The sequence below is a fragment of the Hemicordylus capensis genome, chromosome 4 (genome assembly GCF_027244095.1).
Source record: "Hemicordylus capensis ecotype Gifberg chromosome 4, rHemCap1.1.pri, whole genome shotgun sequence".
In the NCBI taxonomy this organism is placed as follows: Eukaryota; Metazoa; Chordata; class Lepidosauria; order Squamata; family Cordylidae; genus Hemicordylus; species Hemicordylus capensis.
The window spans coordinates 102,085,068-102,103,276 of record NC_069660.1 but is presented as its reverse complement, the minus strand read 5'-3'; the positions used below and the strand labels follow the sequence as shown (position 1 = coordinate 102,103,276).

The following is an 18,209-nucleotide window of genomic DNA, read 5'->3' as shown; positions in this document are numbered from 1 at the left end:
CGGCCATGGTATCAACTGCTAGACATAGTGAGTGTTCCCTTTTGCCCACTATGACACCAATGCAATCTCTGTCTCCAGCCATTCTCTGTGCGCAGCACACTGTTTGTACTTTGTCTTCTCCCGTCTCTTTCGATATCGATGCAGAGGATGACAATCTTGAAGCTAATTTGGGGCCGGGTGATGCTTATTGTCTTTTGAATATGCTGGATTCCATGGAAAGCACTCCATCGGCATCGTCCTTTATGGGTTCCTAAGCCACAGTCTCGATGCCATTGAGGAGGAAGTGGCATTCCCCAATACCAAAAACTCCAGGAACTTCACCTTTTCAGGCTCATTTCTCCACTCATTCCACACTGTCGACTTTCCAGGCTTTCCAATCGATGCAGACCTCCAGCCCACATCCATGGAAAGCCCCAAGGGACTATGCTGCCACACAGGGCTTGGTGCGGGGAGGAGGTTGGATAGATGCTTTTCAAATGCAGCTGTGCTCTCCAGGACTTCCATTGGATTACCAAGAGTATAAACTCTGGAAGGCATGTCACCAGTTGTCAGCTTTGATGGTGCCTTTAGCCACCCAAGTGACACCTCCACCAGAATTACTGACTTCGACTGCTGTTATGGTTTTGATATCGACCCAGATCACTCCATTGCCTACTCCAGTCACTGCTGGGGTCTCGATGTCAACCTAAGTTATGCCTCCAAGAATAGATGATGCTTCAATACCCAAGCGCCCAATTCAGCTTGCTTGCATGTCCACACAGACTGTGGAGGTACCTAAGCCTCATCCTCAAAAGCTCCAACCCACCAATGGTGGTCCTTGACATGACCTCATCTACTACTCAGATGGTCCCTAAGAAGAAGGGGTCTTCTCCTTTGGGGTCACATACCGTAATTTTACCGTAATTTTAACTGATGACTATGATTTGGATTTGTCTTCTACTACCTTGGGTTCCTCAGAACACCCAGACGATGCCCCACTCAAAGTAGTGCCAAGTGACGTGCATCCTAATGAGAAGATGCATTCCTATCACCAGCAGATCTCTGAGATGGCTTCCACGCTTGGATTAAAGTTAAAGAAACAGGCTCAAGATGTGGAAGATCCTGTGTATAAGATCTTTAACTTGGTGGCTACCACCCAACCAGTGCACCTCCCTGTGCTGCCCATGATCTCCAAGGCTGCTAAGTCGGCGTGAGAAACTCTCCGAACCTCTGTTCCCACCTCCAAGCGCTTTGAGAATTTATATTGAATTCAAGAAGAAGAAAATGACTTTCTATTGAAACATCCCCCTCCCAACTCTGACGTTGTGGATTGCACCTTGTCTTCTAAAACTGGCAGGAGACCATACCATTCCACGGGACAAAGAAGGACGAAAGTTGGATGTCCTGGGCCAAAAGACTTACTCTGCCTCCTGCCTGGCAGTAAAGATTGCAAATTATACTGCCGCAAAATATGCTCACACCTTCTGGGATGAGTTTTTTCAAGAGCAGGCTGACCTCTTTGGAGGAATTTCTGACCAAGTTCAATGATATCCACTCTAAAATTACCCTCCTAACTAGCCTGCAATTGAATAATGCCAAGCACCTAGCAGAAACCGAATCTCTGATTTTGGCAACTGCCGTCTCTTTACAAAGGCACACTTGGCTTTGCTCCACTGCGCTTCAACCGGATATGAAAGATTGTGTGGAAAACTTTCCCTTTGACGGGAAGGGTCTCTTCTGTAAAAGCACAGACTCCACCATGGAGTCCATCAAAAAGTCAAAGTTTACCACTGAAACTTCTTTAACTCCTTCCCAGACTTATAATTCTAAATACTGCCAGTAAGGTAGGAGACAGTACTCCTACAAGCAGACAGACAGGAGAGACTTCCATAAACAATATCAACACTTCAATAGGAAGCCCTTTAACCAGAAATCTAGAGCTTCGCAAGGCACCCACTTGAAGACTACTGACTCGGGCAAACAACATCTTTGATTGCATGATCAGTCTACCAAATTCCCTCATCCAGGAGTCACCACCATCAATTTTTTCTACAACACCACGAATGGGAAATCAATCTGCAATACCTCCTGCCACTGTTCAGGACTTGGGGGATCCCAGAAATCAGCTTGTTTGCAACACCCATGAACAAGAAGTGCCCCCAGAATTACTCAAGGGCTGGAATTGGCTGCAACTCCAGCAGGGATGCCTTCCAATTCAGCTGGGGTTGAAAGTTACTATACATTTTTCCTCCTTAATCTCTGTTGAACAGCGTTCTGGCGAAAATCCTGCAGGAGTCTGCAGGTTGTATATTGATTGCTCTATGGTGGCCGCTGCAGCCATGGTTTCAACAGGCACTCAGATTGTCAAAAGGTCGACACATGCATCTGCTTCAGTGCGATGATCTCCTGGTACTGGAGGGTTGAAGGCTCCACCATCCCAACCTAAAAATCCTCAACTTGAGCACCTGGACGATAGGCTTTTGAATGACATCCTCCTCAACGACAGGAAGAAATCTACTCGCGTCAACTACAACAGCAAGTGGAAGCGATTTAGGGTATATGCACAGAGGCACAGCTCTCTGCCTCATTCTGCTACTTCTCAACAAGTCCAGCTATATCTCACGAACCTTAAGCAGCAGAAGCTGGCCAGCGATTCTATCAAAGATTCCTGAACGGTCTGAACAACCTCTACCTGCATCGACAGCCTACTGAACAATGGAGCCTGTCCCTTGTTCTGTCTGCTCTAACGGAGCCTCCTTTTGAGCCCATGGCAACAGCCCTTCCTAAACTTGTGCCACTGAAGATGGCCTTTCTGTTGGCCATAACTTCAGCTTGGCAGGTCAGCAAACTAAATGCCCTTTGCATTGATGTCCCCTATACTAAATTTCATGAGGACAAGGTAGTGCTTCACCTGGATCCTAAGTTTAGGCCTAACGTGGTTACAGACTTTCATATCAACATCGTCTTACCTCCCTTCTTCAGGAATCCCATGACAGCGCTCGAGCGTTCGCTGCATTCCTTGGACGTAAGGTGTGCACTCCTCTTCTACTTGCAGTTGACCAAGCCTTATAGGAAGACAAAACACCTTTTTGTCAGCTACAAGGGCAAGATGAAAGGTTGTCAAATTTCTAGGCAAAGACTGGATTGTGTCACACTGGATTGTGGAGTCTATTTTTCTGGCATACAAGCTCCAGAAAGTAGAGACCCCAAAGACCATACGGGCTCACTCTACCAGGGCTTACGCTACTTCTGCTGCCCATAACTTTGTGGAGGAGAGGTCTATCAACGGCAACTAGTCGGAGAGCTATAGGCCACTTCCAGCCTCAAAGGCAGGATGCCTCTGAGTACCAGTTGCGGGGGAGTAACAGCAGGAGAGATGGCATACCCTCAACTCCTGCCTGTGGCTTCCAGCGGCATCTGGTGGGCCACTTTGCGAAACAGGATGCTGGACGCCTTGGGCCTGATCCAGCAGAGCTGTTCTTATGTTCTTATATGGCTGGCATTAAGCTCAGAGACATCTGCACAGTAGCAAGCTGGTCCTCTGAGCATACCTTTGTCAAGCATTACACACTGGACCTTTTCTCTGCAGCTCAGGCAAACCTTGGGAGGGGTGTGCTGAAAAGGGTCTTACCTTAACATACTACACCCACCTCCAGACTGACAGCTCTCTAGTCACCCACTCTTATGAATGCAGTTGATCAGATAAACAGGTTGCTCACCTGTAACTATTGATCTGGAAGTGATCCATTGCAGTCATAAGACCCTCCTGCCAGCCCCACTGAGTATGCGAAGTGCCAAAAAGTATGTCTACAAGAATACTTCAAGTGACTTATTTTGTTGTACTGTGGTCTGTTTCCATATGAAGATTTCATCCTAATGTCAGTCCTTCAGAAACTGAGGAGATAAACGCTAGCCCACCCAAACCAAAGAAGTGCACCTCGTGCAGGGGGCAGAGCTAAGCACTTCGAGAAGCTAGTCAATTCTGCCCAAATGGTCCTGCACAGGCACAGAACCCACTCTCATGACTGCAACGGATCACTTCCAAATCAATAGTTACAAGTGAGCAACCTGTTTTTCTTTTTACCTTGGTAGGCAGTAGCGTAGATGATCGTCCCCAAGTTCCTGGGCTCCACCACCATTTTCAGCAGCAAGCTGGGGAGGGGAAGAGCGGCTGTGCAGAGCAGCTGCAATGCTAAAAGCAGCCACTCCACTCCATGCATGCTGCATTCTCGGTCCACGGAGGACCCAGATTTCCCTCTTCCCCTCCACTGCGTGTGTGGGCATGCAATCGGCAATGTTTTATTCTGTAGTTAGTCATCTATGGGGAGGCAGGTAGGAGCCTGCCTCCCCGCCCTCACTCCCCTCCACCGAGGTAAGAGATCGTGAGGATGACTATATTTTATTTACCAGAAGGCAGTTTAGGATTATGTATCATCCCCCAAACTACTATATTTACCCAAATCCAAGACTATGATTTTGTAAAGGGGGGGTTCTTAAATTCAGAGTCCTGTTAATTTTGGGTATCTACAAGTATTTAACCTACATTTTTAAAGGAGGTCTCTTAAATTCAGCCATCTTCTATTTGGGTAAATACGAAAAGCTTTTTGATTGATTTGTAGCACTGTGAAGTCAGATTCTGCTCTAGAGACAAAAGTTGGTGGAGAGTTGATGTGTCACTCTACACCTCAACTCCCATATCCATGCAAAGATGCAAGCGTATATGTGGCTTCCATAACAGAAAGAATGGAGTGGCATGCAAAAATTCCTGCCTCCTTGGAAAAATCTATGGAATTGCATGGGAAATTGTGTGATACCAAATCTCCCTTCCTGCATTGGTTTACAAATCTTACCCTTGGAAAAACAAAGGATCCCAGTGGCTTACATATTGTATGGCTGCATACACAAGATGATCTCAGGGATTGTCCTGTGGCTAAAATAAGGTTTAGTGGCAATGCAGCTTCAGTCACTATCTCACCTCATTTCACATATACTAGAGAACAAAATAATTCAGATGACTATGGAGTTTCCACAGATGACAAGCCGAGAGAGGATGAGGTGATGCTTTAAGCACTATGAATCTTCTGTTGCCCCACTAAGCAATCTTTCTGAGGCTGTTCTCACATGCAACCTAACCCAGCTTAGGGAAGCCCAGCCTGGGTTAGGCTATGCGTTAGAACTGCCAGGATCGGGTCCAGTCTTGGCAGAGCAGCACTGCCTAGCCCTACTTTTAAACCCAGCTCTTAGTCGATTAAGGGCTCGAATAAGCCCTTAACTGGGATCTGGGATCGTGTGTTGATTCAGCCCCAGTGGATACAGAGACGGGCACCCGAGTGCCTGTCTCTTGGGGGAATACCCCAATGTACCATGCATCTCGCACTGTGCATTGTGGTATATCTGGAGGCACATCATCCTGGCCTCTGCAGCTTGCGCTGTGCCACATCGCACATGTTGTCTGGGAGTGTGGTCCATTCTCCCAGAAACATGTGATCACTTGTCTGGTGAATTTAACCAGACTTCCCCACCCACCCGGTCGTGTGAAATACCTCTCTGTCAACCAAGTCTTTTCCTTTAGCATTTGAATCCAGACTTTAGCCATTATCTCTGTTGAGGAGATGCAAAAAAGAAGTAATAAAACAATAATGATTCCACACACTTCACATTCTTCTGTAGTGATGACATAGTCCATACAACTTCTTAGGTCACAGTCTTGCCACTTAGTAGCATGCAAATAAACTTCTGGCCCTAAAAAGAGCCTCTGCTATCCTTGGACCAAACTTCTATTGGGAATGTTAGTCCATATCCAGAACCACACCAACGTAGGTACGATTAAATCTGTGACATTCCACTGAAATAAATGATCTACGGAAACATTTGTTTTTGTAAGGACAACTACTCAGCTATTGCCAGCACTATATTCTTAAATCAGGCTAGCAAGAGTTGTCCCCTTTTCTTATGCAAAGCTAAATGGCTGAGTTCTCACCCATTGCATGACTGAGGCTAGTTTTGCCATAATCTCATAAATGTATGGTTTAATTTTGAGGGGTTTTTTTCTTCTCCCCCCCCCCCCCGCCTTGTAACTTCTTTTTATTATCTTTAGTTCTTCTGATTGATTTGTTTATTTTTGCATGATGTGTTTTTGAAAGGGGGCGGGAATCATTGCAATTCTTTGTACTGAGATGTCCTTTGTCTTTCTGCACTTAGGATGGTAAGCGGATGTTTGGTACGTACTTCCGTGTTGGATTTTATGGGACTAAATTTGGAGATTTGGATGAACAAGAGTTTGTTTACAAGGAACCCGCAATAACAAAACTGGCTGAAATTTCTCATCGTCTAGAGGTAAAATTGCCACAGTAAACCTAAAGGTTCAGCCTACAGTTGCATAGACTACAACGAGTATATAAAAGACTCTTCCTTTGCTTAGTTCAGTCGGGTCAGAGAGATTTCCTGAGCTTGGTCAGATATGTCCAGGGATGGCACAACTTCTGTGTGTCAAGGGCTCTGAGCTATGGCTTGTGGGTACGCTCAGCAACCATTGGGGGTGAAATTGGGGGGGTGGATTGACAGTCACAAAAACTCAGCTTAGCTTCATGATGAAAACAATAGAATTGTGTGTGTAGTTGTTGACATAAAAGAAGTGATTATGACAAAATGGTGCACCAATGTGATTTTATTCATGAGACTGCATGTGCCATAGGCCTCCTTGACACACTCACTGAGTTGTTTCTTCTGTGGGCCTGTTTTCATACATGCAGACCAAGCCAGGTGGGACTCATCTTTTTAAAGAGGCTTTCTAATGTTTTATCTGCTGCTGATATTTGGTAGGTTCTTTAGTTTTTATAGTCCTCAGTTTTTAGCTTTTTATTAATAACTTTTAATTTGAAACTTCTTTTAAAAATGTAATTTTAAATGGGGTCTTTTAACTTGTTTAACTTTATTAATCTTTTATTTTACATTGTATCTATTTTTATTAATGCTGTGAGCCACCCCGAGCAGTAGTGTAGTGGAGGGTCAGGATATAAATATTATAAATAAATAAATAAATAAATAGGCAGCTGGGTCAACCTATGTGGGTCTTTTCCACCTGAATGACACCCTCTTTTCCAGTAATCTGCCAATCAGGTAGAAGTAGGGTTATGTGTGATCGGCAGCCTGGGACCCTTCAGTTGAAATGATTCTCAAATCAGGTTTTGTCAACATTTTGCTGCTTTTTCTTCCTTTTTCATCTTGGGAACCCTGCACCCTTCCTCTTTCATTTTTATACTCCAGCACTGTATTGATTTTTTTCCCTTCTGGAGTCTGAGGTTGAGTAAATGAGATATTAGTTGGTTTTGACAAGATGTCTTCTATAATCTTGTGTGGCTGCCAGGTTGGTCTCAAATTGATATTTTCAGCAAGAAAATTACACTGGGTTACATTTAGAAATGAGATTTGTGATCTTAGATGGCTGAAGTGGTGCATTTACCAGGCAAGTAAGTTGTTCAGAAAGCACATGAAATCTGTCGTGTGTATGTGTGTGTGTAAATAATGTAAAAGATTTTACTTTGAAATCCAGTATAGTTTAAATAGAGTATTGTACTAGAACATGGTAGACTTGAGTTAATATCTGTACTCAGTTGTGAATCTTACTGAGTGACCATGTGCTGGTTTCTCTCTCTTAGTCAAGATACTAAGAGTGGATTACATGATAGGGTTGTCACAATTCACTCTGCCCCTAATCTGCATATTAAGTATGTGGTGGATGGGTACTTAGATGCTGTTCTGCTTCATCCAGATTTCTATTTGTTCCCTAGCATATAGGGAGTGTGGTAGGTTAGGGTTTCTTCCTCCATTTACAAAATACCTATATAATTGAAACACATGTAGGATTGATGTAGGATTGTTTCCTCAGTATCTTTCTCTTTTGAAGCTGTTTCTCCAGATAATTGGTTCTTCGTTTCACAAATTACAGGTTTGGACAATACTTCACCCAACTAGTCTGCCCCACATCATAAAGATGTGAGCGCACATGTCATCGCTTCCCAGCGCAACATTTTCTAATTGCTTGGGGGTGGTTAATTCAAACGATCCTTCTACACTCAAATTCTACTCTAAAGTAGTATTTGGAGTGCATGTAGCAGGGCACCCTCACACAATTAAGGAGTCATGCACTGATTTGGGGAGGGGGGAGAAGTGTGCTCTTGGCACACACATTTCTTTATCGTGTGGGGCAGGCAAAGTACCCTTTTCTGGCCTAGCTCATATTATGGTCAGAGTTACAGCTTTTTTGAAGCATATGTGATTTCACTCAATGTCTGGTGCCAACTCTTCATTTAAAATGTTGTCTTCTGATTCCTCTTTATATTGTACTCATTTTCAGGGATTTTATGGAGAAAGGTTTGGTGAAGATGTTGTGGAGGTTATTAAGGACTCTAACCCTGTCGACAAATGTAAATTAGATGCCAACAAGGTAAGAAACTAAGAAAAAACCCTAACAGGTTGAAACTGTGTCCTAAACCTGTTTGGATGAACATACCTTTAAGTGATATTCAAGTCTCCTAGTACCTGGCTCAGATATGACCTCTACCTGGGAATAAATGAATATTTGAACTGGTGCCATACCATGGTCATCCTTTCCCAGGATCTTCCTGAAGCTGTTACCCCTCCATTCCTCTTTCAATCAAGTTAGAGATTCTGGACAGCCCTGGTTCAGAGATTAATCTGATATTGTACCACTTCTTAAATTATTCCCCTCAGCAAGAGTAGGACAGGACTGTAGGCATCCCTGAGCTGTCCCCACCCAGCAATCTAATATTGTAAAACTGTCTCTACAGTACAGTATGTGAAAATTATAGCATAATAAGGAAAATATAAATGGATATGTTTTAACTTGCAGTAAAATCCTTTGTATCAGGTTAAGATCCTAAATATTGCCGGAGTGGTGGTGAAATGGAAATGCCATGTATCTAAATGTTCATTGACATAATGAACCACACATAACCTGACCACACATTAAACACACCACATCAAATCAACTCCACTATGTGAGAACTTTACCTGTATTCTGTAGATTCCTCCACTAACAGGCAGAGAAAACTAGAGGGAATCGAAGTCACACAGACTCTTTTCCTTCCTTTGTTTAGCTAATTTCCATAAATGTTGGGAGACAGAGGAACAGGAAAAGCTAGCCATCAAAAACAGATATAAGCAGGGGGAAGCGGGCAATGGCTTCTCCTTGTTGCATGTGTAATTTCTGTCCCTTCCCGTTTTCTCTGTCTACTAATCGAGGAGCCTTCAGAATTCTCAATAGGTAAATCTCTCATGTGATGAGTGTAATGTGTAGCAGGCTCCTAGAAGAGTTAGAAATTGTCAGTGTTACCTTTTAATGGTTAGAGGCAGCCCTGAAGAAAACCTGTGCCTCAGGACTGGAGGCAATTAATAACTTAGATCCATCCCTTCTCACATATCCTACTGCTGCTCATCTAGCCTTCCTGCTTTCTTTTCTTCCACAAGCTTCCCATACCCACCATCACTCTATACAGTCCTCATTTTGTCCCTTCCCTCCATAAAGATCATGATCATCACTGATGAGAGAACACTCCCCACTATTTCACTTGCAAAGCTTTTAATTCTGCTGCAGGAGCAACAAGAAGAGTGTGTGAGGCCCATGAGCGGTTGTTGGGTGGTTGGCTAGTGTTACATGGCATATTCTTATTAGTCTGCTTTTCTACCTACAGGCCTATATACAAATAACCTATGTGGAGCCTTATTTTGACACATATGAAATGAAGGACAGAATCACCTATTTTGACAAGAACTACAACTTGCGGCGCTTCATGTACTGTACACCTTTCACCTTGGATGGCAGAGCTCATGGTGAGCTGCATGAGCAGTTCAAGAGGAAGACCATCTTAACAACATCACATGCTTTCCCTTACATTAAAACCAGGATAAACGTCATCCACAAAGAGGAGGTGAGCCCCATGCAATTGTAATACTGCAAATTTGAAAGGAAAATGCTGAGTGGAGCTAACTAATGAATACTAGCTTAACCCACGCAGAGCATCTGTGGGCTAGTACTTTATTGCTCTCCTTCCTATCCCTTCTTTCTTTCTCTCTTCCCCTCCCTTCTTTTTCTCTGTCCTCCGCTGACTTGATCCACTCCCTTTTCCTCCTCCTCCCTCCCCAGGTCCCTGTTGGTACGCTCCCCATCGCATCTTGGCACACCCACCCCTTTTCATTCTACCCCTGCCTCCTCCATTCCCCCCTGCACACATTCCCCCCTCAGCACACATGCAAGACTGTTGGTGGCATCTTCTTCTTGAGGAGCTAGACAAGTGGCCTCCTGCTCAGCCTGCCCAGCTCTCTCCATCGATAGGCCAAAAATGACCTGACCTGTCATTTGGGCGGCAGGCAGGCCCATGGAAGGAGCTTTTGCCGCCTTCTCCACTTTGGTCTCCACTGCCAGCGCCCTGCCCCGCCACCTCTGCCACCACCATCCCCACTTCAGTCTTCCCTCTCTGCCACCTGCCGATTGGTTAAGCATTGTGCCTGCTAACTGGGCTTCAAGTTGGTAACGCACTGTGTGGGTGGAGCTTGCCACGTTTGTCCTTAGCCTTTTATATATATAGGGGGGAAATTATTGTGTTAATATATGTGTTTGGAGTATGCCAGGTTAGAAATTTAAAGGAGAAGCTTTTGTTTCTGTGGTCAAATTCATTAACATTGTCAGTTGTTATTACATTTATATATGGCAATTTACAACATACAGTGAGGGAAATAAGTATTTGATCCCCTGCTGATTTTGTCCGTTTGCCCCCTGACACAGAAATAACCAGGCTATAATTGGAATGGTAGGTTTATTGTAGCTGTGAGAGACGGTATAACAACAAACAAACCCTCAAAAGCCCAGTGCCCAAAAGTCAGCGATGGATTTGCATTGTAGTGAGGGAAATAAGTATTCGATCCCTTCACAAAAGATGTCTTAGTACTTGGTGGCAAAACCCTTGTTGGCAATCACAGAGGTCAAACGTTTCTTGTAGTTGGCCACCAGGTTTGCACACAACCCAGGAGGAATGTTGTCCCACTCCTCTTTGCAGATCCTCTCCAAGTCATAAAGGTTTCAAGGCTGATGTTTGGCAGCCCAAACCTTCAGCTCCCTCCACAGATTTTCTATGGGATTAAGGTCTGGAGACTGGCTGGGCCACTCCAGGACCTTCATGTGCTTCTTCTTGAGCCACTCCTTTGTTGCCTTGGCTGTGTGTTTTGGGTCACTGTCATGCTGGAATACCCATCCACGACCCATTCTCAATGCCCTGGCTGAGAGAAGGAGGTGCTCACCCAAGATCTGACGGTACATGGTCCCGTCCATCGTCCCTTCGATGCAGTGAAGGTGTCCTGTCCCCTTAGCAGAAAAACACCCCCAAAGCATAATGTGTCCACCTCCATGTTTGACGGTGGGGATGGTGTTCTTGGGCTCATAGGCAGCATTCCTCCTCCTCCACACACGGCGAGTTGAGTTGACGCCAAAGAGCTCGATTTTGGTCTCATCTGACCACAACACTTTCGCCCAGTTCTCCTCTGGATCATTCAGATGTGCATTGGCAAACTGCAGACGGGCCTGTACATGTGCTGCCTTGAGCGGGGGGACCTTGCAGGCACTGCAAGATTTCAGTCCTTCACGGCGTAGTGTGTTACCAATTGTTTTCTTGGTGACTATGGTTCTAGCTGCCGTGAGATCATTGACAAGTTCCCCCCGTGTAGTTCTGGGCTGCTTTGTCACCGTTCTCATGATCATTGCAACTCCACGAGGTGAGATCTTGCATGGAGCCCCAGACCGAGGGAGATTGACAGTTGTTTTGTGTTTCTTCCATTTGCGAGTTATCATGCCAACTGTAGTCACCTTCTCACCAAGCTGCTTGGCGATAGTCTTGTAGCCCAGTCCAGCCTTGTGCAGGTCTACAACCTTGTCCCTGACATCCTTTGACAGCTCTTTGGTCTTGGGCATGGTGGTGAGTTTGGAAGCTGAGTGATTGCTTGCTTCTATGGACAGGTGTCTTTTATACAGGTACTGTAACAAGCTGGGATTAGGAGCACTCCCTTACAGAGGGTGTTCCTCATCTCAGCTCATTACCTGTATATAGTGAAAAGACACCTGGGAGCCTGAAATCTTGCTGGTTGATAGGGGATCAAATACTTATTTCCCTCACTACAATGCAAATCCATCGCTGACTTTTGGGCACTGGACTTTTGAGGGTTTGTTTGTTGTTATTCCGTCTCTCACAGCTACAATAAACCTACCATTCCAATTATAGCCTGGTCATTTCTGTGTCAGAGGGCAAACGGACAAAATCAGCAGGGGATCAAATACTTATTTCTCTCACTGTAAGCACAAAACAACCTAAGCACAAAAAGAAGTCCTTGGAGATGAGCTTTCCATCCTGAAGTAAACAGCGGGAGTGGAGAGAAGGGTAAAAGAAAGAATATGCATGATATGCTCACCTGTCATGTACTGAAATAGTAACCCATAGCACACTTCATATATTCAGCAAGTACTGCTGAAAGACTATAGTGAAGGCAGATCCCCTTCCCCTCCACCAGGCAGATAGTCTTCAGTGTAAACAGAGCCCTCTACAGGTGAACCCCATTATCGACGGTGGTTCAGTTCTCCATTACAAACGTTGATAACGGAACTGTGGATAATGGGTCATTGAGTCAATGTGACTTAGAGGGAGGGGGTTAGGTTCCTGGAGGCGCAGAAAACAGCAAAAAAGAAAAAAACAGTGAAAAAATATCTTAAAAACTGAGGGGGAAAGTGCTCTACCATTCTCTGCTGGTCTCCAGATGTTCAGCAATGCCCCCAAAAGTCCCATATGCAGCATTTTCACACACAAAAATCACATTCTTTTTAAAATGAGCCACAATATGGCTCCTCGGAGGTCATTTCTGGCTATCCCGAACCCACAGATACACAAAATTAACCTTTTGTTGACCCTTTCCCTCCACGTATGCCGAGGTTGGGTGTCAATTATCCAACCACAGATTTACGGGACCGCGAATGCTGAGGTCCCAAATTAGGGACCTGTGAATTAGGTGGAGGTCAATTTTTTTCTTAGATGGTTGCCATTTTGCATTATATCAACTCAACCAAATAGAGATATAATAGACTAGAAAGACTGAAAGTTATTTTTATTTTGTAAGTTGACTATTGATTTATTATTTTATTCATATTATCATATTGCATATTGCTGAAATACATTTATTATTTATTAGATTGTAATCATTTATTTATTATATTTTATACCACTTCACCTAAAAGCTAAATATTGGACACTAAGGTTTTAACTTTACTTTAAAATATATGATTGTTTTTATATTGTTTCTGTTTTATTTTTGTTTTTTGGAGGGGAAATCTTTCAGATAAATAACTTAATAAAAGTGTTGGGGGAGGGGGCAGGCAATCAGACATTTGTGAGAAGAGACCAGGCCTTGCTGGAGACTGGCACTGTGTTGGAAACAAGGGGTTTGTGCCGCTTCTCCACATTTCAGCACTATTGGCTAAAATCCAATTTAAGCATTACCATAAGAGAACAACTTCTTCCCTTGTGTCAGCACTAGAATCCAAGCTCAGCAACTGTGCTCTGACACTGGTGCTTGTGACCAGTCCCTACTGAGCATAGCTATCCTTCACAAAGACCATTATGTTGCTGTGGTAGGAGTGAAGGCAGGAATCCCCCTAGGCCCTGTGCACAGTATCCAACCAAATCTAGGAGTAAAGAAAAGTGTTCCTGGAAGCAGGGCAGAACCTGACAGTGTCTGCCCTTCTCTCTGGGCATGGTATCATGATTCAGGTACGGTAGTGGAAGTAGCTGCATGTGCTTTTATGGCTTAAATTGATCCTTAGCATTGGCACATTCCAGGCAATGATTTGCCTCACAAATTGCTGCTATATGTGTTGGGTTGGCGACTATTCTTCCCTACCTAGTCTTTGCTGTGTCTCATCCCTGCTGAGATATAAGGAACAGAGATGGCTCTCCCATGACTCAAATAGACTAGAAACAGCCTCAGGCACCAAGTGTGCCATAGGGCAGTGAGTACAGGGGCCATGCTCTATTCCCCACCACAAGCATCACCTACCTGCCTAGTGCTGGTCCACTACCACTGCTGCTGCTTCTCTCCATTGCTGCTACCCCTCTTCCTAGCTCTTTTGCCTGGCAATCATGCCCATCAGCCAAAACCACCACTACCACCTCCTGCTCCTTCTTGTATTGTTAATAATAATAATAATAATAATTATTATTATTATTATTATTATTATTATTATTATTATTATTATTAAATATTTTATATGCCACTTTCCAACAAAGTTCAAAAAATGGTTTACACAGTAAAAAGATTAAGAAAATGGTTCTCAATCTCAAAGGCACTCACAATCTAAAAGGAAATAGGGGAGACATCAGCAGCAACCACCACTGGGAGAGTCACTATGCTGGGCTGAATAGGGACAGTTGCTCTCCCCTTGCTAGACAGAAGAGAGCCACCACTTTATGCCTCCCTCCCCAGATATCAAGGATAAGGCTGCCCCTTCCCTCCTCATCCCCATCATTCATCTCCTCCTCCCAGGGTATGCTCAACACTGTATTTTTCTGCTTTGTCTCCTCCATTTCAAGAGGAGATTAAGCAGACAAGTGCCGTGCTGGGAGTGCTGGGAAGACAGCAACAGCGAATGTTGAGCAGGCAAGAGAGCAGGCCACTGGAGCTGGAGCAGCAGTGACAAGAGGTAGGCAACGCTACAGCAATAGCAGGTGAAATGGGGTGGGCAGGCAGAATATGCCCCAGGAGAAGGAGGAGGCCAGGGAGGTGAAAGAGATGGCATCAGGCTGTGACTCAGGGAGCAGGCTGGCAAGCTGGGTGGGCATGGGGGCAACACTGGTCTGAATTTCACACCCACCTCAGACAGCAAAATGCATACCGCTGGTAAGGAATCACATATTTTGGGCAATCTATTGGAACATTACATGCTTGACTACTGTACTTTAGGAAACTCTAGTTAGTTAATGGGGGAAATGGGCTCCCACCTGCTAAACTGTGTTTATTTTGCAGGCTCAATAGACTTTGAAGGCTTTGTCATATTTTTGACAAATAATTTAAGTTCAGGGTCAGGTTTTCTGTTGTAGAAGTTTGATTTGTGACTTCTATAAGATGTTCAGACTCTTCTTGAAAACACTATGGAGTCCTAAAACAAACCTGCTGGAAAATCCCTGCAGCTATCTGTTTACATAGCACTAATTTTTCTCTCCTTATTACTTAAGGGACCATATTTAATTTGCTGGCAACTATAACAAAGTGGAAACCCCTCATGATTGTCTTCTGTACTTCTCGCTCTTTGTTTCCCTAGATAATTTTGACACCAATTGAAGTAGCCATTGAGGATATGCAGAAAAAAACCCAAGAATTGGCCTTTGCAACACATCAAGATCCAGCAGATCCCAAAATGCTCCAGATGGTACTTCAGGGTTCAGTAGGCACAACAGTGAATCAGGTAAGTATACAAAGCTCATATGCCCTGCTGATTTCTTGATTGCAGTGATTTTGAAGTTCAAGATTTGGAGATATATATAGATAAATACTGTGTGTGTATGTGTGTGTGTGTGTGTATTTAATAAAGGTTAAAATTGCCTTTGCATATAATGCTAATAATAATGTATATGAATAACTGTATACATATGAAGGAATTAAGAGAAGATAATACTTCAAAAGTAGTTACTAGCAGAGTACATACACATGTAAATAATTTGAGTAGTGGGTCCACTGTAGAAGCACACCGAATGAGAACCCAGTTTTTGTGTTTGCACTGTGTGCATAGTACTGATTGGCTGGAACCTGTAATGTTTGAAAAAGAAAGTGACACCTATCCTGCCACATGGGGACATGCAAAATAGATAACTGTATTCAAATAATTAACAAATGCATTTAAGTGCATTGTGACAGCTGTAGGGGAAGCCAGGCTTGTCCTTCAGAAACAAAAGTGGCAAGTCCTGTTTTAAGGTATATTTGTAGGTACCCCTGAAAACCAAGATGACTCTACATCAGCTACCTGTAACTGTGCTCTCGGAAACATGGAACACAATCCACAGTATTTCTGACTCCTCCTTGGCAGCAACGTACCTGGGCATGTATAGGTGAAGAGGAGGGAGGCAGTGGGATATAGCATGTCCTTCACAAGAATAGGATGTTGTCAGTAGGGTGGGGAATCTACTGGGTCTGGTCCAAGCAGCTTGGACAGCAAAGATCTGACTCCTGAGTGGCTGCTGACCCTGCTTTACCGTGTGTGGAATGGGCATGAATTTCTCCTGCATTCTTACCTTATAGCAAATGAATAGTTGCTCTATCAATGTTAGCCAGAGAATCCAGAGAGATTCATCCTTCTTTTAAAATAAATAAGGAAGCAGATTACACCTTCCATTCAACAGTTGTCCAGTTATGGTTGTGTTTCTAAAGGCTTCTAGTAGGGAACTGGCCTAAGGAAATATTTTATTTCATGGATGTTTCTCTGTACATGAAATGGCTCCAGTAACAGACACTGTGTAAAATCTCACCAACTTCTTCTTCTGTTAAGGGGCCACTAGAGGTTGCACAAGTTTTCTTGTCTGAAATACCCAATGATCCTAAACTCTTCCGTCACCATAACAAACTACGGCTTTGTTTCAAAGACTTCACAAAAAGGTATTGTATTACTTTCACTAAACATCTCTATTTTTTCCTAGTTTGCATTTTGATGTATCTCTGAAGTATATACTCATAGCTACAAGTGACTCTTGAATTACTTGCTCTAAAGCAAGGAACTGAACCAGATTGCTTTGGTGTCCCTTACCACCTTTCATTTCCATCCTATACATGTTTAACTGGAAGCAAATCCTTCTGGCCCAATTCAGATGTCACATACCCAACCCAACAGACTGTAGTAACCCCTGCTAACTGGGCAGAGTTATCTTTTAAAGTTATGAATCTCTTCTATGTAGCGGGGAGAGAACAACAGACCCTATCCCACCCTAGCATCCCTCCAGTGGCTGTTGCTGATGTCTACCTTTTTGTTTCATTTTAGATTGTGAGCCCTTTGGGTCAGGGACCCATCTTCTTTATTATTTACTAGTATTTTTAAGCCCGTTATAACAACGGGCGCTAGCTCCCCCCCCCCTTTAAGCATTCTTCCTTTCTATTGGTTCCCCCCCCCCATCTCTCTTCCTTTCTTTCCTTTCCTTCCTTTTCTTGCTCTCCTTTTCCCTCTCTCTGTCTCTCCTCCCTCATTCCTTGTTTTGTCTTTTGCTGTCTGTCTCTCTCTCTCTTTCTCTCTGTCTTTGTTTTCCTCCACCCTTTTCTAATTTACCCTTCCCTCTCTCTTGGTTTTTCCCCCCCTCTCCCCTCTCCCTTGTTCCATCTGCCAGAGGCACTTGTCTTTGGAAGTGGGAGCCCTCTGGGGCCAGCGAGCCACTGATCTCCTGCTGATGAGTTCTCTAGGCAAACCGCTTGGGCGGGGGGACTCCTGTGGAAAAGCGGCCTCTACAGATTTGCTCTCCGGCCGGCCGCCGCTGGTCCCGCCAACCCTGCTTTAGCCGGCGCTGCCTGCAGGCCAGGAGCAGCGAGGAGCAGCGGCAGGGAGGGCGCGGCAACGGCTGCTCCTCCGTCCTCCTTCCCAGAGGACCCACGTGGAAGGTCCGTGGAAGGCGGCCGCCGGCCAGAGCCCGCGAGCAGCGCGCAGCAGACCCGTGCCTGGCAGCAGCGAGCGCCGGCAAGGCAAGCCGCAGGCAGGGACTGCCTGTTCTGCCCTGGGGCGCGCAGCAGCAGGCGAGCAAGGTAGGAGTGGCGGCCTGCTCCGTCCTCCTCTCCAGCCGCTGGGACCTCCTTCTACCGGGCTCTCCCCTCTCCCAGCAAGGGAGAGCGCAGCGCAGCACCCCCTCCCTTCCCCATCCCCCCCAGGGATGAGGACACCAGCAGTTGTCCCTCGGGGGCGCAGCGCAGCCTTTCCTTTCCCCCGCCGCCTCTTCCCCGGCTTCGTGGCGGCCGCTTCTGGCCTTTCCGCGGCCGGGCGAAGCAACCAAGATGGCTGCCTGGTGCCTGTGTCCGTTTCTGACTCGGCCGTTCTGCGCATGCACTCCGCGCATGCTTAGAACAGCCGAGGGAGGCACGGACACACGCTTGGTTGTCCACGGACGGACACCAAGCCTTTTATTAGAGAGGATGCTGCTGTGTGAAAT

General features: G+C 45.0%; 1 protein-coding gene across 13 annotated transcripts in view; it reads left to right on the top strand.

The window, feature by feature from the left end:
* The window catches only part of DOCK7 (dedicator of cytokinesis 7), a 212,440-nt gene that overhangs the window by 190,197 nt on the left and 4,034 nt on the right, over nt 1-18,209 (top strand). For 8 of the 13 annotated variants that reach the window (XM_053248313.1, XM_053248310.1, XM_053248309.1 and 5 more), the window contains 5 exons: nt 6,181-6,315; nt 8,336-8,425; nt 9,693-9,929; nt 15,353-15,496; nt 16,574-16,680. In XM_053248313.1, the coding sequence (XP_053104288.1) occupies nt 6,181-6,315; nt 8,336-8,425; nt 9,693-9,929; nt 15,353-15,496; nt 16,574-16,680 (713 nt within the window). The remainder of the gene's footprint in view (nt 1-6,180; nt 6,316-8,335; nt 8,426-9,692; nt 9,930-15,352; nt 15,497-16,573; nt 16,681-18,209) is intronic. The other 5 variants (XM_053248308.1, XM_053248306.1, XM_053248305.1 and 2 more) reach the window with 1 other exon arrangement.